Source organism: Phacochoerus africanus, chromosome 14 (assembly GCF_016906955.1).
Source record: "Phacochoerus africanus isolate WHEZ1 chromosome 14, ROS_Pafr_v1, whole genome shotgun sequence".
NCBI classification, from domain to species: Eukaryota; Metazoa; Chordata; class Mammalia; order Artiodactyla; family Suidae; genus Phacochoerus; species Phacochoerus africanus.
In genome coordinates, this window is record NC_062557.1 from 51,224,189 (window position 1) to 51,245,617 (window position 21,429).

Consider the following 21,429-nt stretch of genomic DNA (forward strand, 5'->3'; position numbering starts at 1 on the left):
TTCGGGCCCCTTACGCAAAGTTTGCCAAGTCCTGGTCTAAGGGTCAGCTCAGTTTAGTTTCACCTGCTACTTCAGGGACCCACCTCACTCCGTCCCCTGGCCTAGGATGTACTTGCAGGGCTGAAGCTGGATCATCACCGTATTCCTGTTCCAGCTGCCAGCAAGAGTGAAGGAACGGTCTCAAGGACAGTTTCCTCTTCAGCGCTGTCACAGAAGGTGCCCCAGTCTTTTGGTGAGGATTCAGTTACACAGCCACATCGAGCAACCAGGGAGGCTGGCAAACACCTCCGGCAGGATGGCAGTTGGCCCAGTTAGAACCGTGGAGAAGGAGGAACAAATTGGGGAGGACGATGAGCCCTGCTCCACCCCCAGGAATGTTCTACCGATGGACAGGGGAAGAAGAGTCCTGTCTCAGAAAGAGAGCGGAGCAGGAGCTGGGAGGCAGAGGATGGGACAAGGGGTCAGGGTACAGATTAGAGCTTGGGCCTTGGTGGGCTACTCCAGAAACAGCCTTCATTCTGGCTGTAGCTACCCGCCCCCCCCCCCAAGTATTTGTCACTCTAAGAAAAGCTGAAGCCAGAAGAAATATTTTGTAGGCAAAACGTTGACCCAAAGGCATCTCTTTTGACTTTGTTAGTACAAAAGAAGCTATTCCAACAACAGAGGTTCTGTACACTTGGTCTGATGGTGTTACAGGAACTAGTTCCTTATCCAGGAGGGGCTCCCAGGAGTTAAAGGTGCCATGCTTGGCCAATCATTATCTGTTCTTTCTGTGTGTGCGTGCCCGGCTCACAGATGCATTCTGGAATTCACTGACAGCAGGAAGTTCTCCCAACTGGGCAGCTGAATAGAGAAAAGAACTTGTACCTGCTATGTGGTCTTTTGTCCACAGCAGCAGACAGAGGAAGAAACAGACGGTTCCTGTTCTTGGGAAGCGGACAGGCAACCTGAGGAAGCCATGTTAACCCTTTTGATAGAGATTTCAGAGCAGATACAGTACTGGGTACTGGTGACGTGGTCTGGAGAAGTGGGTACTTAGGTACTTGAGGGCAGAGACCACGGGGGTTGGTAAGAAATAGACCAAAGAGTGTCCCCTGCCTACCAGGTCCAGAGCTGCTTGTTTATTCCATGCACATCTAGGGAAAGCTCTCCCATCAGAAGGAAATGCAAGGTGCACGTGTGAGCAAGTACTTTTATACCCACAGAAAGAGAACAGGTTATGCTTTTGCAAACTGCAATTCCTGGACCACGAGCGGTGGCTTCTAATATAGTGAAACCAAGGTCATGGAATAATTGCAGTTAGAACAGTTTCATTTACAGGAGCTTACAGTTTCAGGGGAGTTCTTGTCTGTGTTATCTCTCTCTTTGGCTCCACCAGGAAAATCTTGGAAGCGGAGAGAGGCACAAGCAAGAGAGCCCCGGCAGGAATGAAGATGTAGACCATTCAGGAAGCTGCTGCTGCAGGGACTTGCAGGCCAGGGCAAGGAGTTTGAGCATCTGATAGAGCAGGAGCCTCTCCTTGGCCCATCTTCCTGCTGCCAGCTTACCCATGCACCCTGGTCTTCTGGGGTGTGGCCACTGAGCAGGGCAGGCCCCTCAGACGTTGCTCCTGGCCTGGGGGCGGGGAGCGGTCAGTGGAGGGAGAGTGCAGTACTTCTCTCCAGGAGCATCTTGAAGGGTTAGCGCATTTTCTGTCCTGGTCAGCAGATGTGTGTTGAGCAGGATGATGGCACCACCCCCTCCTTGCCAGCACCACGTGCTGCACTGTAGTTGGGAGAACCTGTCTCAGCAGCAATGGCCAGTTCAACAATGCGGGGCCGGGGAGGGGGCGCTGTCTGGAGGCAGGAAGCGGATACAGATCCCGAAGCTCAGTACTCACTGGCTGTGATGCCTCTGTGTGGGAGCCCACTAGGGCTGCCCTAACGAAGTATGATGGACTGGGTGGTTTAAACAATAGAAGTTTATTTTCTTAAGATTCTGGAAGCTAGAAGTCCAAGATCAAAGCGTCGATAGGGTGGGTTCTTCTGAGGCCTCTCTCCTTGGCTTGTGGATGTCCACTGTCGCCCTGTGTCTTCACTGGTCTTCCCTCTCCGCCCATCTGTGGCCTGATTTCCTACGACGAGGGCACCAGTCATGTTGGGTTAGGGAGCACCCTAATAACTTCATCTTTAACTTCATTACCTCTTTTCAGATGCCATCGCCAAACGCAGTCATTCTGAGGTGCTAGAGGTGGGGACTTCAGCATGAATTTTGCCGGGGGACACAACTCAGCCTCGAGTAAATCATTTGCTCTCTCCTAGTCTCAGCTTTCTCCTCTGTGAAAAGGGGGGGAATAATGGTACCGGTCCATGAGTGGTGATGGTGGGGATTAAATGTGATAATGCTTTGCCCAGGGACAAGAACAGGTAAGTTCTTAATAGAAATTATCTTATATTAGTGGTATGAAATTGTTGAAGGGCAGCAGTGTCCTGAGTTATGTGTGGATATTCCAGAATCTAAAAAACCAGCCAGGGAGTAAGTTAAGCAGAGAAGGGGAAAAAAATGTGATAAATGCTTCTTATGCACCTTGATATCCCCAATCCATAAAACAGCAGTGAGAAGAGAAAGAGATGTGTCAGTTAGTGACTGTGGTGGATGCTGAAGTGTGCCCCCCCCATTCCCCTTCACAGCAGGCACAAGTGCTGTCTGCTGACAACTGTCCCTCCCCAGGAACTGCCCTAGGCTAAAGCTGCCTCACCTGAGTTTCTGTGCCCTCCCAGGAGCAGCCCACATCCAATCCATGGGGCTTGGGCTTGAGGGTTGGAGAAAGGGAGAGAGCTTCAGAGACCTGGCCACCCCTCTCGACGGGAGACTTCTCTGAAAGGTCCTCCCAAACTTCCCTCAGGTTGATGAAGGCTTTGGCGGCAGCTGCATCACCATTTAACTTCTCCCTCGGCCCAGCCCGTGGCCCCTTTTCTCTCACAGGCGCTCCCAAGAGCATTCCCCAGCACACTTCCTGTGCCTGCACCCTTTCAAAGTCTGTTTCCCAGGGATCTCAACCTCTGAAAATTAGCAGCACCAAATAAATAAACAGAGTAAAGAGATGTGAACTGGGGGTGGGGGGAGTGAAAATTGCCTGGATTTTTAAGTCATTAATTCTTTTTTTTTTTTCAAGTCATGAATTCTTAGAGAAGCCACAGGTCTCTGCCTGTCCTGCTCTTTTGTCTGTCATGCATCAAAGCATCCGTTTATTTAGGTATCAATTCATCGCATTCCGAGTGCCTTACCAGGAAGAGGTTTACAACCGAGGGGGGGTGGGAAAACAGGTAGACAGGGAGTTGCCTATGTTGGGGTGCGAATCCCCCCCCCCCCCCGCCGCCGGAAGCTGCTGTGGGAGCGCACGGGAGAGAGGGTGCATCGGAGCACAGTGCTGCAGGCATGATATGGATACCGAGGATGAGCAAGGACCAAGGACGAGGGGGAGAGAGGACAGAAGGGGAGAGAGTTCCGGGCAGAAGGTACAGCGCGGCGAAAGGCCAACAAGAGTGAGGGAACGTTGTTTTGCTGTGCCTTTAAGCTCCTCTCCGTCCCCACCACAGTCCAGCCCAGAGGAGGAGGGCACCACCAGCTGATCGAGGACACAAGCATTTCTCTCCTTTCCTGATGATACTTTGGGTCATCTGCGACCCAGACCTCTGCCCACTTCAACCCACAGCGGCCCCCTTAGCAGAAGGCTGATCAACTCTGCCGACCCCGAGCTCACGCTCCACACCTATCTTCTTAGTCCCTCTGCCAGCCTGGGAGGACAGGGCTTCTTCCTTCCTTCTGAAGCTACACCTGCCTTCTGGACCTTGCATCTGTCCCTTCCCACTGCCACTAAGTTAAATTGTAATGATTCGTTGTTAGATAATGATCGTAATAGGCCTGGTTGAAGTCCGAAACAGCCTGGGCCGCGGCAAAACCTCCATAAACATCTGGGACCGGCGGACTAGGTCCCACCCGGGGACGTAGAATGTCCTCAGAAACGACAGATCGCGGCGGCCTGAGAGACACCGGCCCCGGTCCCGACCCCAGGACTTGACGCTGGACCCGCCGGCCGCGCGCTCAAGGCGGAGAGCCCACCCCAGGGGCCGCTCCGACCTCAGGCCTCGGCCCCGCCTGGGCCCCCGGCAGGAAGGCCCCCGGGGGCCTCGACCAAGCAGCGCGGCGCCCCACCCCGGGCCCCCCGCCCGCCGGCTCGCGCACACACTCGGGGCTCCCGGCTTCCGAGAGCGGCCACAAGGTCAAGGCCCGGCGCCCGGCTCCGTGCGGCTCCTACCTCTTGGTCCCCGAGGCAGTGGCAGCCGAGCGCTTTCGGCGACTTCTTGGAGATTCGGCAGCGCGGGCAAAGTTGGGTCCCCCGGTGAAAACACTGCCTGCAAAGCGTGGTACAAGTCAGTCAACACCAGCGTTCTCGTCGGCGGCACCGCAGGAGTGATGGGAGTCGCAGCAGAGTCCCGGTGCGACGCCCTGGGGCTGGAGACAAAGACGTGGCAGGGAGTGGAGAGGGTGAGCTGGGGTCCTGGGGCTCGTGGAGAGGGCTGCGCCTGCCCGGTCGGCCGCTGCTCCCCAGCTCCCAGCCGGCCGTCCTCCTTCCCTTCCGTGCATCCTTCCCAGCTCTCGCGGAGGATGCAGCCACCCCGCTTCGTGGGAGAACCGAAGCCTTCTCACCTACTCTGCTCCCTACTTCGCAGCGCCCAAGTCCCCACCAGCCTCGAGGCGCTCAGCCCCGTGCCTCGCACAAGTCCCATTGAGTCGCCGGCGCTCAGCAAGTGGTGGATGAATGCGCAGGGACCCGTGTTATTTAGGCCCTCGCCCTCACCAGAATCGCCCCCCACCCCCACCCCAACGCCCCGCCTCCCACTGGATTTTACTGAGGCTCTGGCTCTCGTCCATTTTCAGGGGTTTACTCAGGCGGGTAGTCTTGGCATCGCTTCTTTCCCAAAGTGAGAGTTGTGATGAGGGAGAGGTGATGGGGTCCAAGGATGGGGTTCAGATGGCCCGTGAACCCCCTGAATTTAGGTTCACGTGTGAGTTTTCTTTCCTCCCCCATCGGCTGCATGCACATTTTTCTAGGCAGAGCTTTCCTAAGTCTCAAAGAAGATCCCAGACCTAACAACCTTAGGAACCTGCCTTGGACCAGGAGTCACTTAGAAGAACATGAAAAAAACAAAAACCTTAGACAGCAATAATAAACACCAGCCCAGAAATCTCTGCAATAAGGTGATTAAAAAAAAAACAAAAAAAACAATCCAACGAAGATCCAGACTCTTACATTGTTAATCATGAAAAGCTAGATAAAGGTAACACTTGCCCTGTTATGAAAGATAAAGGATCTCACCAAGCAAAGCAGATCGACAGAGTTAACAGCTTATGCAAAAACGAGAAGCTAACAAGTGCATGTTGGGGTACAAGCTAACGGGGAAATGGAGATGGCAGGAAACTGGCAAAGTCATAGTAAGACCATAATGCAACTGTACTTTGGAATATAAACATTAGAAAGGCATTAAATCAGTAAAATTACAAAGAAATCTTTATTTATTTACCTGAAGTGTTAGTACACCAATAAAACCGTTTAACTAGGGAGGATGAAAATGTACATGAACATAGCTGCAAAAATTCTGAAGAGTATTGCTGGGTATCTTGCTAGGTCTTGGAGATTATGAGGCCTGGTATTTTTACCAGGTCTAAAATTAAGAAAACTCGCCTCTTTTCTCTCCTTGATAGAATTCCACTTGTACGAAATTATGACTACCAGTCATAACTATAAAATGGTTTGATTCTGGCTCCCAAGTAAACTTAGGGGGAGGAGCAAACAAGGAAAAGTCATCTTCCTGAGATAGCGGGTGAGGTGGGCAAGGGCAGGGAAGGAGGTTACAGGATGTGTGTGTTGTGTATGTGACAAGGTGGAGGGTAACTTCACTCATCAGAACTCCTCTTGAGAAAGCACTCGTGTAGGGTGGAAGATTGTTCTTAGAATGTGAGGTGAGACTTCCCTCCCCTAAGAATATGATCAGGCACAACAAAAGCTGATCACTAAATTACCTTCTAGTGTTCCAATGAGTGGTTTGTTAACTCAAAGGCCTTTTCTTTTGCTGAGCAGTGGGTTTCAGTAGGTAATGGAGCTGGGGGGTGGAGGAGGGTAGACTGAGTATCTGGAAAAAAAAAAAAAAAAAAAAAAAGAGCCAAGGTGACAGCCCTGAGAAGGGAAGACAAAGAGACAACTCTTCAGTGGCTGTCTGGCCAAGAAGGGACTTCTGAGAACAAAATGCCTGCTAGGATATGAACCCCCTTCTCCACCTGTTATACACCAGCATCTTCAGGAAAGTCCACATGACTCAGGGATATGCTTGTGTGAGGGGAAGCATCCTTGCTGGAAGCTGAGTTCTCCATCATGGGCTGGCAAGGGATGAGTATGCAAATAAAACATTCAAACCCAGGAATTGGCAGGCGATAGGTGACATTCAGGTTTCATGTGAGAAAGGTATGTTTGGCTATAATTCCACTTGAGCTTGCACAGTGAACAAAGGAACGAGAGCACACTGAACTTGTAATCACTCTACGGAAAGAGGTAAGTTAAAGAACTTCTGCTAAAGTCTGACTACTAGAGGCGGAGGTACCTAGAAGGATTTGGAAACTGTGTAATCAACTGTTTCATTTGTACAGCCCTTAGGCATGAACCTGGGGGGACAAGTATCGGGGTACAGAATAAACCTACTTGTGACGAAGGACATGATTTAAATCCATTCTATTCAAATTCAGGTAGTAATTCATAACAGAAAGAAAACGTCAAAGGATTTCCAATAAGGCAGTAACACACGCGCCTGTCCCCAGCACAGCCCAGCAGTCAGGAGCGCTGCTGTCGGTCGGGCACCAACCAGCTGTGTGACTGCAGGCAAGTTACTTGACACCTCCCCTGCCCCTCGCCTTTCAAACTGGGGACGACTACCCACATCCCTGATGGCTGTGTGGCTCTGTAAATTAACTAAAAAGCATTCAACTGAACACTTAAAATAGACGAATTTTAGGGCGTATAAATGATAGCTCAATGAAGTTTTTTTTTTTTTATTTAAAGAGAGTACCCACATTATAGAGAGGATGTGAAAGTAAAACATAAAGAGTCTGGCACTGTGACTGGCACAGGTAAAAATTCAATAAATACTAGTAATTAGTAGTAGCAGAATAAAGAGATTAAAGAATAGAACACTGATACGTAAATTTTTTTAAAAAGAAGGAATCATTTGGGCTGGTTGATACTTAAGATTGTTCAGTTCAACTGCCCTCATTTTACAGATAAGAACATTAGGGGCCAGCAGCTGAAGGCCTCATTAGATCTAGTTATAAGACCAGACCCCAAGCTTACTGGATCCCCACCAATGCGATCCCCACCCAGCACCCACTGCACTGCCTCAGAAACTGTGACAAGTAAAAATTTGACAGTGTGTTTCCTTAAAGAAAGAAAGAAAAAAAAAAAACCACAGGAGAACACAGAAAACTCATGGAGAGGGGTTAAAGAAAGAGAATTCCAAGATCCAGGGCCAAATGAGAAGAGGCTGTCGCATCCTGGCCTACTAGCCAGGGCCCCCGGCAGGGGTGCCCACGTCATCAGAGCTTAAGTGCTTTGTCATGGCAGGGTCCTGGCCAGTCATCACTGTGGGCAGGTGCCTGGTCACAATGGAGCTACGCAATCCTCTTTGCTACTTCCTGACACAGGATCTGTCAGCAGCAGCAGGAGCTGGGGCCAAAAGCAAACGCAGCAGTGTTCTTGGGAGCAGTTAGTCTGAGCGGCCCTGAAGTGGCGAATAGCTTGGAGAGAGCCAGAAGGGCTGCTGCTGCCCAGGCAGAGTCGTCAGGCCCCCTTGTTTCTCCCCCAGCCTTGCTAGTCAGCCCCTCTGGATTCTGGAGGCCTTGGCTTACCAGCCTGTAAATTACCTGTCAGTTTCCTTCATCAAGGCACCCTCTTCAGATGAGGGGGAAGCCTAGCAGATGTGAGATGACCCCAGCTTCCTGCTTCTTCATGCATGCTGCCATCTCCTAAAGGCATGTCTGGCAGGTTTTTCAGCTAATAAAACTTAATAAATTATTTCAGTGCTAAATAGTGGACAAGAGCGAGGGGTATCTTCGAGGCCATGATTTTAGTGTTTCAGGGGATAACAGTCAAGGAGTCGACTCTGTCTTTCTTAGGAGGTAGTACAAGCACACTCCATTTTTCCTGAACAGCAACCGTTTGGGCTGGGCGGCTGGTACAGAGCCCGAATGTTACGTGATCCGCGAGGGGAGGGGGGAGGAAGAGAAGGAAAAAGGGACAGAGGAGAATGAAGGCCTGAAAGAGCTCTTATGACTTAGCTCAGTACACGGAAACGTCCTGAAGGGTTCATAAAAGCGCCTCATCCTTTTCGACCAACTGGTTGAATAAAAATCAGTAAAAGGGCAGAGGAGGCTCTGTCCAGTCACTGGATCTAAGAACCTGGGCTGCAGATTAAGAACGAGAAGTCTGACTTCCGCTCTCCTGGTCTGCACGTCATTCCACACAGTGAACACTCTGATGTCGGAGGAGGTGAGAGCTCCGGCTAAAGGTCTTCTGACATTCCTGGCACTCGTAAGGCTTCTCTCCAGTGTGAATTCTCTGGTGTATGATCAGCTGGGAATGCTGGCTGAATGTCTTCTCACACGCCTTACATTCATAAGGTTTCTCTCCAATGTGAATTTTCTGGTGGAGAAGCAGCTCAGAGTTATCCCAAAAGGTTCTGGCACATTCATTGCACTGATGAGGTTTCTCTCCCGTATGAATTCGCTGGTGGACAATAAGGTGCGAGGTCCGCCTAAAAGCCTTTCCACACTCGAAGCATTCGTAGGGTTTCTCTCCCGTGTGAATTCGCTCGTGTCTAAGAAGTTCGGAGTTGCCCCTAAAGGCCTTCCCGCATTCCTTACACACGTAGGGCTTCTCACCAGTATGAATTCTAATATGCCTAATAATCTCTGAGTTCTGGCCAAATGTTTTCCCGCATTCGTTGCATTCGTACGGTTTGTCTCCTGTATGAATTCTTTGATGCCGGATGAGCTCAGAGCTCTGGCCAAAGCCTTTCCCACATTCATTACAGAGATAGGGTTTTTCTCCAGTGTGAATCTTCTGGTGTCTAATGAGGCCTGAGCTATGCTTGAAGGCTTTGCCGCACTCGTTGCATTCATGGTATCTTTCTTCGGTGTGGATGCGCTGATGCTGAATAAGCTGTGAGCTGACCCTGAAGGTCTTCCCACATTCGTTGCACTCATACGGTTTCTCCCCGGTGTGGATCCGCTGATGCAGAATAAGGGCCGAATTCTGACTGAAGGCCTTACCGCATTCCTCACATTTGTAAGGTCTCTCTCCAGTGTGAATTCTATGATGGTGGATGAGGTGTGAGCTCTGAATGAAGGCCTTTCCGCACTCATTACAAGCAAAGGGTTTCTCTCCAGCGTGAATTCTCAGATGCCTTCGAAGGCTTGAGTTAGTTCCGAATGTTTTTCCACATTCTTTGCATTCAAAGGGTTTCTCTCCACTGTGAACTCGCATATGTTGAATGAGATGTGAGTTCTGATTAAAAGCTTTCCCACATTCTTTACACGAATGAGGCTTTTCTCCCCCAGAACTTCTATGCGTTTTGTTAGGTCCTAAATGCTGCATGAAGTTTTGGCCAGAAGCAGCCAATGTGCCACCTGCCTCTGCGGCCGTGTCTCCCTGCGGTAGAGCTGGGTTTGGGCTGAGGCTGCACGCTTGCTCGCCCTCATCATTCTCCTGGTCTTCCTCGCTTGAGGGTGACTTCTTGAAGATGATCAACCCTGAGGCCAAGTGCCTCTCCTCAGGAGCCACCTGCTCCATAACCTCTTCTGCGGGTGCTCTGGAAGGCCCCTCCAATGTGGCTTCTTCACACGCTGCTCCAAACTTGTGACCCTGGAAAACCACCTTTGGAAATGTGTCTAAAATTGCCCCACGTGGCTCAGATTCTTCAGAAATTTCTTCCTTGGGAATTACCTCCTTGGTCTCAGTCCCCATCTGACAATCTGAAATGAGAGAGGGGAAGTCTGTGAAGTGGCTGAATCACAGCTAAACGAAGCTCATGCTCGGGAGTATGGAGCTTGACAGGGTCCTGACAGCACTCAAAACACTCCTAGTAGCTGGTGAGATTAGAGGATGCTGCTGAAGAGAAGAAAAAGATTCAGGACCATGGTGGACACGCTCAGCAAAGAGCAGACGCTGACTGAAGAGTGAGAGACATCATCAGAGGAAGGGATTTAAGGAGAGAAATAGGAAATGGATGGGAAGACGATGCTGGTAAAAGTTCCAGAATATTAACAGCGAGTTGAGACAGAACCTGAGGTCCGTAAGGAAGACACTGAAGGAGAATGGTGACCATACTGACAGATGGTATTTGGAAAAGAAGGGGCAAAAATGACTAATAACTTTTGGTTTATACAGGAAGTAACCAGAAATGAGGAGCAAGACAAACTATCTTTTTCTGTATGTCTGTTTATTCTTGTTTGTTTTTTCCTTTTTAGCTAAGCCCACAGCATGTAGAAGTTGCCGGGCCAGGGATCGAACCCAAACCTCAGCAGCAACCCAAGCCTCAGCAGGGACAACGCCAGGTCCTTAACCCTCTGAGCCACAGAGGAACTCCAAGAAGAACCGTCTTTAGCCCAGTCCTGCGGCGGTCGCCAGCTCTGCAGAACAGGGGACTATGTATTACCCATTCCAAAGGTTAACGCGACTTAGCTACGCTGGCACAGAAGTAACCACCCTGGGCTCCCTTACATTTGGATGAACGTTACAGCTTCATTTTCTCCGGATGATTATTAAATTGTATCAATACCTAATTTTCCCTATTAATTTGAAATGCCTCCTATACCACAGTCTAAAATTCCATATATATCTGGGTCAGTGTCCTAACTCATTCGGTTTTATTGATCTATTCCCTCTCTAACACCAAACTGCTCAACCTACTATAGCTTTAAATTTTTTTAATATGTTAAGAGATAATTTTCTCTCATTAGTCTTTTTCAAATATTTCCTGTCTATCCGCATATTTTTCCAAATAAAATTTAGTATAATTTTGTAAAATTTCCAAATTTACCCGGATGTTTTTATATCCACCATATCTCTGCAGTCAAATGCTCTAACACTGAGCTATACCTTCATCATGTCTCTGTATGACTTCTCTTTTAGTGAGTTTTTCTTAAATTCTCCAACGTGTGTGTATAGAAAGAGAGAGAGTGCAATGCTGTTGATTTTTACATACTAGCGATTGGTCCCTTTATACAATTTTCTCAGCATTTTTTTCAATCTTAAAGCCTATACTTTTTTTTTTTTTTCTTTTTAGGGCTACACCTGCAGCATATGCAAGTTCCCCGACCAGGGGTCAAATCAAAGCTGCAGCTGCCAGCCTATGCCACAGCCACAGCAACGCCAGATCCAAGCCGCATCTGCAACCTACTCCACAGCTCACAGCCACGCCAGATACTTTAACCACTAAGCAAGGCCAGGAATCAATCCCACATCCTCACAGATACTAGTCAAGTTCGTAACCCACTGAACCACAACAGGAACTCCTCAGAACCTACACTTTTAAAAAAAGTTCTAAAAGGCTGTGATAAAAGCTAAAGATTTTTAGCTCTCTATCCTAATTTCCATTCTTCCTCACCTCTTCAGCAACAGTAATGAATTTATTTTTGTAGCAATAAGTCTACCTGAAGAAACACATTCTCAGCCTTCTTTGCAGCTACATTGGGCCAATGAGGCAACTTCTGGCCAATGAGACAGTAAAATGCACGTGAGAGCATGAGGGCCTTCTGGGAAATCTCCCTGTGGTGAGGGGATACACTTCTTCACCCTCTTTCTGTGCTGTGCCTGGGGCGCGAGGTGACAGCTAGAGTGCCATCTTGGACCATGAGGACACCAATATACCCTACGATGGGACCAGAACAGGAAAGAATCTGGGTCCCTGATGACTCTCTGGAGCTGCCATACCAGCCCGCAAGGCCTGCCTCTGGACTTCTATTACCTAAGAAAGAAAGAAGCTTTTTCCTTGCTTAAGCCATTATGGTTTTGTTTTGTTTTTTTAATTTATGAAGCCAAACTTGCTCTTAATTGGTACGATGGCCTCAGGGATTTCACTGCCCCCTTGGAGAAGTACAGTCCCAATGCTGTGGGAATGAGCCTGGCTTCTGATCGGGGAGTAGGCAACCCGGAGCTGACGTTGAAGAGGCCCTTGGCTGAGGGCAGTGCACCTCAGCACAGCAAGGCTGAGGAGTGTTAACTGTGGAAGGGGATTCTCAAGCGGGCATGGGCAGCCATGGGACTGCCTTCTTACAATGCAGTCATGGAAGAGCTTTTTAGCCACGGAGTAACACAGCTCATGGTCAGATCAGCGTTTTGGGTAGATGCACACTAGTGGCCGTTTAGTTCTTTGTGCTACTCCTCAAAATGACCTGGAATCTTCAAATTTCCCCCACTCAGGGCCTTCTCTAATTTTCCTGTGGAATCAAAGTAGACACCCCAAAATCAGATTTCTCCTTTTTGTTGAAATTTTTGAAAATTATAGATAATGTGTACCTATACAGCTCCATGGGTTCACTGTAGAGAATGTGAGTTGGGAAGCACTGTCTTAAGTAAATTTGTCTAATCTTAGCCAAGTTCCACAAGCTGGCATTTCAGTCCCTATCAGCTTCTGACCCCTCTCTGGCCTTTCCTCTTCACCCTCATCTCTCCTATCCTAACTTCTTTTCCATCATCTAATTCCATACAAAGTTGGCATTCATAGAACCTATACCTTTCCCACACCATATGACAAAATGACTGGTCCACAGTAAAACAAGATGCAAGACATAGAAGTTAAGTATGTATCTATCTATTCCCAACTTCAAGACCTGGTTCAAAATTCTAATCCAGAAAGTCCTCCCCAATTAAATCAGCCCCTCTGATTATTCTCTCTCTCTCTTTTTTTTTTTGTATTTTTATGGCTACACCCATGGCATATGGAAGTTCCCAGGCTAAGGGCTGAATCAGAGCTGCAGTTGCCAGCCTACGCCACAGCCACAGCAATGCCGGATCCAAGCTGTGTCTGCAATCTACACTATAGCTCACAGCAATGCCAGATCCTTAACCCACTGAGTGAGGCCAGGGATCAAACCCATGTCTTCATGGATACCAGTTGGGTTCATTACCCCTGAGCCATAATAGGAACTCCCTATCCTTTTACTTGGCATTACATTAGTCATACAATATTAATGCCACTTGCTAAATATTGTTTTATAGACACTTTCTCATACACAAATCAAAGCCACCTTCCATTTGGTTAATATTGCCAGAGGCCTGGCCACACATCAGCCCTCAAACTCATATGGAATCACTTCACTACTCATAGCCCAAATTCAAATTTCCAAGCATCATTTCCTATGTGCACATTTCTCTCGTCCTCATTTTTCTAAGTCTGAAGTTAGTTGTTTCTGGAAAGCGATAAGACAGATGCACCATCTGAGAAGGAGGCTGACCAACTCTTGGTCCCTGGTCTGGGAGATGACAAGCATCCACTGGGTCCCCATAGTTCAGAACAGGGTCTTCAACTCTGCAGACCTGGATTTGTTTTTTTTCTAATGCACCTGAGGAGAACAGACTCAGAAGTCATCATTCTCAAAATAATAATGTATAAACCAAATATCCACCTATTAATTAAATATTAGAAATAAAACATCAAAAGAGCCATACTGCCTACAGGAGAAGGCACACAGAACCCTAAAAATTGCTTAGCAGACTTGCAATCATAGCAAGAAAAAAAAATTTTTTTTAATGAACAATCCTTAAATAATGATTCTTGCTCTGGACTTAGGTTAGCTGCATAAGAGTCAACTGGAAAATCTCTAAAAATACTAACTCCCAGGTCCCATCTCAGACCTCTCAGAGTCAGAGATCTCCACGGGTAGGCCAAGGGATGTGTATTTGGGGGGGGGGTGTACATCCACAGCATACAGACGTTGCCAGGTTAAGGGTCAAATCAGAGCTGCAGCTGCCAGCCTACACCACAGCCACAGCAACACCAGGTCCAAGCCGCATCTGCGACCCATGCTATGCTGCAGCTTGTAGCAATGCCAGATCCTTCACCCACGGAGCGAGGCCAGGGAACCCACATCCTCATGGATACTAGCCAGGTTTGTTACTGCAAAGCCACAATGGGAACTCCAGGATGTGTATTTTTAACAAGTGCCCAGGTGATTGTGAGAGCCCATGAGGTTTGGAAACCACTGTGTTAGTGTGAATGACCGGAGTCGCCCCATTCTCAGCCTGGTGCATCTACCTCTTCCAAGATCTGGTCCACCACATAGATCGACACAGGTGAAGCAGCAGGATTACAGACGCACTGCCAGTTCTTGCTCTGACTTCTTTTTTCCTACCCGCCATCTTGACACCCCCTCCTACCCACCCCTACCTTAAACTTCCGGAGCAGACAGGGAATACATAACACAACTGACTAAATAACATTTCCACTTATCAGACTGACCCTAATTCCTGCGCCTAGACCTGAGTCAGCCCAAACTGCCTAAAGCAGAGTTTACAGCAATATCTTGGGGTAACGATATGACTTAATCTTCTGAACTTATCTGCCAAAAATCATACGGTGATTTGTTAGTCAAAAATAATCATTAAATAATCTATCAGCTGACGGTCTGATCAGGTCTTTTTAAAGTTTTGTTGAAAGCAAAGATTGGGGCTTGAGTTATAAAAGACACAGAAATCATTTACTTCCTTAACAAAGTGTCCCTCTGTGTGGTGCTCCGGAGGTTTTTCCACCCCAGAGTGATACACCACAGGGCAATTACAGAAGGCGTGGGTAGAGATGTATCTTTCTTTGGTAAAGGAGGAAAAGAGCAATTGTGAAAGAAGAGCTGAGAAAAGAAAAGTCAACAGGCCACAGGCCCATTCTCAAGCAGATCGCTGGTAGGAAAAGGTACAAACTGAAGTCAAGATTCCAGAGACTGATTTGCATTTGCAAAGCACTAAACTCACGGGTGTTATAGGAAATGTTTGTGGACCCACATCCTTCCTTTGAGGACTACTGCACCACAGCATTCCGGGCAGAACACGGGGTGAGCAAAGCCTGAGAGGCTGGGAAGTCCAAGAGAACAGAAAGAACATTCTGACCTCCGTGTAGCATGCGCAGAGGTAGGGTAGACCGGGAAGGAGAGAAGGCAGGTGAAGGTGTACCGACGGAAGTTCTGGAGAATGAAGATGGGCAAGTACTAGGAGCTAAACAACATAACAGACTTGATCCTGTGACACCCGCCTGACGGTGCTGGGAGGAGCCTGTGGTCAGGCTTTCCGGACTTTCTCCAGCAACACTTCTGACAGCCCCAGAGCAGCCTGGGAATCTGGGGACACATGTGGTAGAAGAAGGAGGGAGTGAGGGACTTGAGGATATTAGCCAGCACACAGCTGAGATGACCCTTACAGAGAGGGTGAAGGTCATGGGGAGCTCACAGAACCAAGGGCGGGAATGCTGCAAACTGCATGAGGCTCGGTTCTGAAATGCTACAGTTTATAATATACCAAAAGGAATTCCCTTTGAAATTATTCAAATTCATGATGAAAAACCTGATGAAACATTTTGGATGTCAACTCAGAACCACTTCAGGGGACAGAAAAACTTTTCAGATTACTTTAAGAGGTATTTAAGCAAAAAAGTCTGCAGTGGCCTTGCTCTTTGCAGGAGAACAACAGCTCCAGTTGGGAGCCGCGAGGGAGTGTCCCTAGTCAAATTCATACGATCCCCTTTGCCAAGCGCATTCCATACAGCAGAAATAATTGGTTCAGGAATGGACAAATGCCTTCATCTGGGTCAAATTTTTTTTGTTTGTTTTTTTGTTTGTTTGTTTGTCTTTTTGCCATTTCTTGGGCCGCTCCTGCGGCATATGGAGGTTCCCAGGCTAGGGGTTGAACTGGAGCTGTAGCCACCGGCCTATGCCACAGCCACAGCAACGCAGGATCCAAGCTGCGTCTGCGACCCACACCACGCTCACGGCAACGCTGGATCCTTAACCGAGCGAGGCCAGGGATCGAACCCTCGACCTCATGGTTCCTAGTCGGATTCGTTAACCACTGCGCCACGATGGGAACTCCTGTGTCAATAATCTGAGGAGATGTGCTGAGAGCGTCTGGGACTCGTTGTCTGCCATCCTGCGTGAACCACGGGGAAAGATATCTATCGATTGTTGCCCCAAACCACTGTTGCCATTTCACGGGCAGCCGTGGATGAAGGCAAGCAGAGCTGAGAAAATTGTGAAGCCAGGACCACTAGGTTCAGTCAATCCTGAAACCATTTTACTCTTGACTTCCAATTAAGAGAGCTTATATACTTGTTTGTTTGTTTTTTTAACTTTTTTTTGTCTTTTTGCCATTTCTTGGGCCGTTCCCACGGCATATGGAGGTTCCCAGGCTAGGGGTCCAGTCGGAGCTGTAGCCCCCAGCCTAAGCCAGAGCCACAGCAATGCCGGATCCAAGCCGCGTCTGCAACCTACACCACAGCTCTCGGCAACGCCGGATCGTTAACCCACTGAGCAAGGCCAGGGACCGAACCCACAACCTCATGGTTCCTAGTCAGATTCGTTAACCACTGCGCCACAACAGGAACTCCGAGCTTATATACTTGTATTTTGTAAGCCAGCCTGAGTTGTATTCTGTTACTTATAGACAAAAGCATCTTAAAAAAACAAAACAAAACAAAAAAAACCCTTCCTTAATTTCTGAAAGGTCAGACCCTACCAAGTACTCAACATTTGTAACAAGGATCACCTCCTCACCAAAGTCTTCAGCAACAACAGCAGGAAAGAGGCTCTTCCCTGGTCCTCTGAATCAGCACTTCATTCACCTCTTTCTTTGTGCTACAGTTATCATGTCACTTCCTGTTCACTGCTCTCCTCGGGCTACAGGATAGAAACCTCACAGGGCTAACTGTCCCCCCACCTCCCGGTCAGGCCCCCGGTCTCCCCATCTTCTGTCCTACACTCGCCAGTGACTGCTGGAAGCTGCAGTCATGTTTAGGGTCCTGCAGTTCAAATACTTCTTATTCTTTTTTTGCTTTTTAGGGCCCCACTTGAGGCATATGGAAGTTCCCAGGCTAGGGGTCTAATCGGAGCTGCAGCTGCTGGCCTATGTCAGAGTTACAGCAATACCAGATCCAAGTCGAGTCTGTGACCTACACCACACCCCACTAAGCAAAGTCAGGGATCAAACTTCCGTCCTCATGGGTTTGCTACCACTGAGCCACAACAGGAATTCCCTTACTCTTTTTTTCTGACTGCACCTGCAGCATGCAGAAGTTCCCGGGGTCAGGGATGGAAACTGCACCACATCAGGGACCCAAGCCCCAGCAGTGCCAACACGGGATCCTTAACCTGCTGAGCCACCGGGGAACTCCCAAACACGTCTTACTCTTTAAAGCTTCTTTGCCTTTGAGAACAGGTTCCTGCAATACTACTGCCCACCTTGTGCACTTAACAAACATCTACAAGACTCAGCTCAAACATGAAAAGTGTCTTCCATTCTCCTTCCCTGTCCCCAAGACTCCAATTTGCAGTAGTTACTTCAATGTACTGTTAGTCTATTTTCATCTCTGCTTCTCCTTCTTTAGACCTTGAAATAAGGATGGTGGTCTATTCACCTTGATAGAATCCCAGTGCCTAGCACATTTTGGATACCTGGTAAATAACTGTTAAGTAAGCTGGTGTAAATGTCTTATCTACATAAATCTGTGACATCCTTGAGGGCTAACTGGATATTTCATTCATTTTTGTATCTAAAGAGCCTAGAACAGGATCTGACACAGCTGATGTCAATAACTATCTGTAGAAATAAGTTCCTGCTCCCAATCTGGATGACATTTAATTAAAGCACCAGTACCCTCCTTTCTTCTGTCCTCCTCTCCTGGTTCCCACAATCAAGAAGGCTCTATTAACTCTACGCTCAAGCCTGCCTCCTTTCTACAGCTAAACCCTCATAGGCCAATATCCCGCATGCCTGCCTTGGTCACAGTCTACCAAGAGGCCTGAAGTTTTTGACACCGCCCGCCATTTCGTCGCCGAAGTTTACTTGGGAATGGAATGTCTGAAGAAACCACAGCTCCCACGGCCCCCCACGTCGGGACCGAGGAACGGGGTGTCCCTGCTGCTCCCACGTCCGCGGCTGACAGGCAGGGAACCAGGACGGGGACGGTCCGGGCCCTGCCCAGGGTGTCTGCAGGTGGGGAAATGGAGGGGAGGGGGAGGGGGGGACCATAAAGTCCAAGGTCAGAGAGCGAACCGGGTCTGACACCGGCCTAAACACCGGAGGGTTTTCACGCGGCGCGCGGGCCAGGGGGTTCGGGAGCCCAGTGCCCTCCGGCCCCTGTAGGGACGGAATGAGGTCTCACCGCAGACAGCTACGGCCCCACGCTCGCTCCGCTCGGGCTCCCCGCGCCGCTCTGCCCGCCGGCGCAGAACCACAGCTGTTGTCTTGGTTTCACGGGCGACGGGCATCGGCCACTTCCGGTCCCCGGGCGACATTCCAGCCAATCAGCGCGCGCCGCACTCCAGGGAGGAACAGGTGGTCGGCACGCCCGCTCCTCCTCGCCTTTTTCCAGCCTTGCTTTGCGCCGGTTCTCGCCCTCACTCAAGCCCCGTTTCGCCGCTGCCTGCCACACCAGCTCCCTGGAGTGGCCGTGTGTGCTGGGCGATGACCAGTTAGCCCCAGGATCACTGACGAGCTAGGTCCTCCGAGTTTCCTAGAACGGCTCCAGGGATGCACTTCCGTCCTAGGACTGGCCCCTCTGCGCGCTGTTATCTCTCCCCGAAGCATTGATCTGAGCTTGAGAAACTGGAGGTGGGCTTCATTTTCTCGCCCGCCGGGCAGAGATCGCGCGACACCCCCTAAACCACCACCTGTAGCCCTTATTTCGTCACTCCCTTCCCTGCGCACCAAGAGCCTGATAAACAGATCCCTACGTCCTAGGACAGGCCCGTCATCTACTGGGGGCGAAGGGAGACCTGCTCTTGAGGTCGGGCAGGACTTTCTGGAGGGAGTGAAGTTTGGGCTGATATCTGAAGGTTGAGCAGAAATTACCCTGGTTAAGAGTTTAGGCACTGGGAACGGCCTTCCATTCTAGTCTCCGTATTTCTTGAATTTTGAACCTTCGTACTTGTTACTTCGTCTGCCACTCCTGTGCGCCGCAAACTTTGTTATTCAGGTCTCGGTTCAAAGGTGACTACGTGGAAGAGGCATTCCATCCTATCTAATGCCGCCGCAAATTCGGCCGCCCACCCCAAATATCAGGGAAGGCCTGCGATTGGCCTTGTTTAGGTCTGGTGCTCACCCCTGGACCAATCATGGTATTCAGGGTAAAAGGATAGTAGCATTAACCAAATCTGGGTTACCCATCTTCGCCCTTTGCGGGAGGAGGCTTCTGTGTTTGCCTCCCCATAATCCCTGTGGAATAGAGAAGAGAATGACTGATCACAGAAAGTAATATTACATATATATCCAGTACACAACCTATCAGAAAAGGAAAAAAACAAAAAAACAAAAACAAAAAGCTTTCACTTGCGTTCACTGGGATGAGGCCCTAGACTATAAGGTCCATCATTGTGGCCATTCTCACACCAATATCCTTAACCCTTTTGCTCTACTGTCTGCAAGTGCGTGGGAAATTTATTAATCCGGATCAGTTAAAATGTTCGGTTTCTTTGCCCAGGCTGCTGACAGCTAGTGGGGAAAATCATGCATTTTGGAAAAGAGCCCCAAAATAAATTTATGGCCTCCACTTCCCCAGAGGTCTTTCACTTCTGCCCAGAAATCATCTTCTGTTCCCCTAGTCAGCGTTTCTATCATTGCCATGATTGCTTTTTTTTTTTTTTTTTTTTAATGGCCACACCTGCAGCATATGGAAGTTCCCAGGCTAGGGGTCAAATCAGAGCTACAGCTGCAGGCCTATGCCACAGCCACTGCACCACCAGATCCAAGCCACAACCACAGGTTTCTGCAATGCTAGATCCTGAGCAAGGCCTGGGATCTAACCCACATCCTCTCAGAGACTATGTCAGGTCCTTAACCCACTGAGCCACTATGGGAGCTCCCATGATTGCTACTTCAACCCTATTCATTCTGCTCAAACTTTTGTCCAGGCCATCATCCATCATCACCATCACTGCCAGCTGCATTCACCCCAAGGAAAGATGTCCATACTAAAAAGCCTCCTGCCTCAGACCAAGACTGGGAGACATTTGGTTCTACTGACTTTTATCTAGTGCACCTACATTTAACGGTTGTCTGTCTTAGGGACGGGAGGGGTCTTTAAAAATATTGCTGTCTGGCGCCACCCACATAGATTTTGTTGAAACTGATCTGAGGTATGGTCTGGACTTTATTGTTTTGTTTGTTTTCCAAGTAGTTCTAACATACACCCAGCAAAGTTGAAAACCAATAGCTTAGGTCAATGATTCAAAAAGTGTGGTGTCTGAGAGTCCCCTGGTGGTCTAGTGGTTAGGATTTGGCACTTTCACCACCGCCGCCCAGTTCAGTCTCTGGTCTGAGAACTGAGATCCCACATCAAGCTGCTGCAGGCCGCTGTGGCCAGAAAAAGAGAAAAAGTGAGGTGTCTGAGTCAGCAGCAAGAACAGCATGTGGGACGAGGGTTAGAAAGGCAAAGTCTCAGGCTCCCCTCACAGACCTCCTGAATAAGAAACTCTAGAGTTAGGCTCAGAAATCTGTGTTTTAACAAGCCATTCAGGAGTTCTGATGCACACTAAACTCTGGTCATCACTGGTCCAGACAGTAACAGTGCTTCATTTGATCAGCCCTTGTACGTGGGTTAAGCAGGAAAAGGCTAAGTCGTACTCTGGGTACTGCCCTGCCCACCACTGCATGGCCAATGTAGGGGCCATGCGCCACAGTGGGGATTTACTGAGGGAAGGAGACCGAGGCATACGGCCCCCAAATAGCATTCTCGTGCCCAGTGTGTGTACGGATGTGTATGCCTGGGCAGGAGCTGATGTTTCACAATCTCCCAACATGCCTGGGACTTGCGTCTTGAGTTTTATAGGTAGGTATGAGCAGTTTTGCTGCTCTTGCAAAAAAGAGAGGCCACGACAGATAGGACCATTGGCCACTCCCTTGAATTCACACAGAGACAGGTATGTGGAAAACAAGAGACGCACTGCTCCTGGTCACCCTCGTCCCTTCTCTCCATCTGTGGAAGATGTGGGAAGGAGGGCTACACCCCCCCTTATCCTTCACAACCATGTCATCTTTCGGAATAGCTTACAACTCTGCTTTGGACCCAAGGCGGATCATAATGACATTTTCAACTGTCTATAAACCACATTCCAAGCTATTACCAAACTATTAGGGACAGCACT

General features: G+C 49.0%; 2 protein-coding genes across 6 annotated transcripts in view; both read right to left on the reverse strand.

Moving 5' to 3' along the window:
• The window catches only part of LOC125115129 (uncharacterized), a 114,156-nt gene extending 109,316 nt beyond the window's left edge, over window positions 1-4,840 (reverse strand). Inside the window, exons 1-4 of one of the 5 annotated variants that reach the window (XR_007131986.1) lie at window positions 4,690-4,840; window positions 4,298-4,494; window positions 2,182-2,315; window positions 1,179-2,113 (exon numbers count right to left, since the gene is read on the reverse strand). Coding sequence is in view for 4 of the 5 variants with exons in the window: in XM_047758941.1 (XP_047614897.1) it covers window positions 1,962-2,113; window positions 4,298-4,494; window positions 4,690-4,769 (429 nt within the window). In the remaining variant the exon portion in view is untranslated. Of the gene's footprint in view, window positions 1-1,178; window positions 2,316-4,297; window positions 4,495-4,689 lie in introns of those variants that run through there. The other 4 variants (XM_047758944.1, XM_047758941.1, XM_047758942.1 and 1 more) reach the window with 4 other exon arrangements.
• Window positions 4,841-5,533: 693 nt separating this feature from the next.
• On the reverse strand, window positions 5,534-19,493 carry ZFP3 (ZFP3 zinc finger protein). The gene is made up of 2 exons (XM_047758931.1): window positions 18,450-19,493; window positions 5,534-10,059 (listed from the first exon to the last, which is right to left on the reverse strand). Exons 1-2 carry the CDS (start codon window positions 18,580-18,582, stop codon window positions 8,540-8,542), a joined length of 1,653 nt encoding a protein of 550 aa, XP_047614887.1. The 5' UTR covers window positions 18,583-19,493; the 3' UTR covers window positions 5,534-8,539.
• Window positions 19,494-21,429: the final 1,936 nt, after the last annotated feature.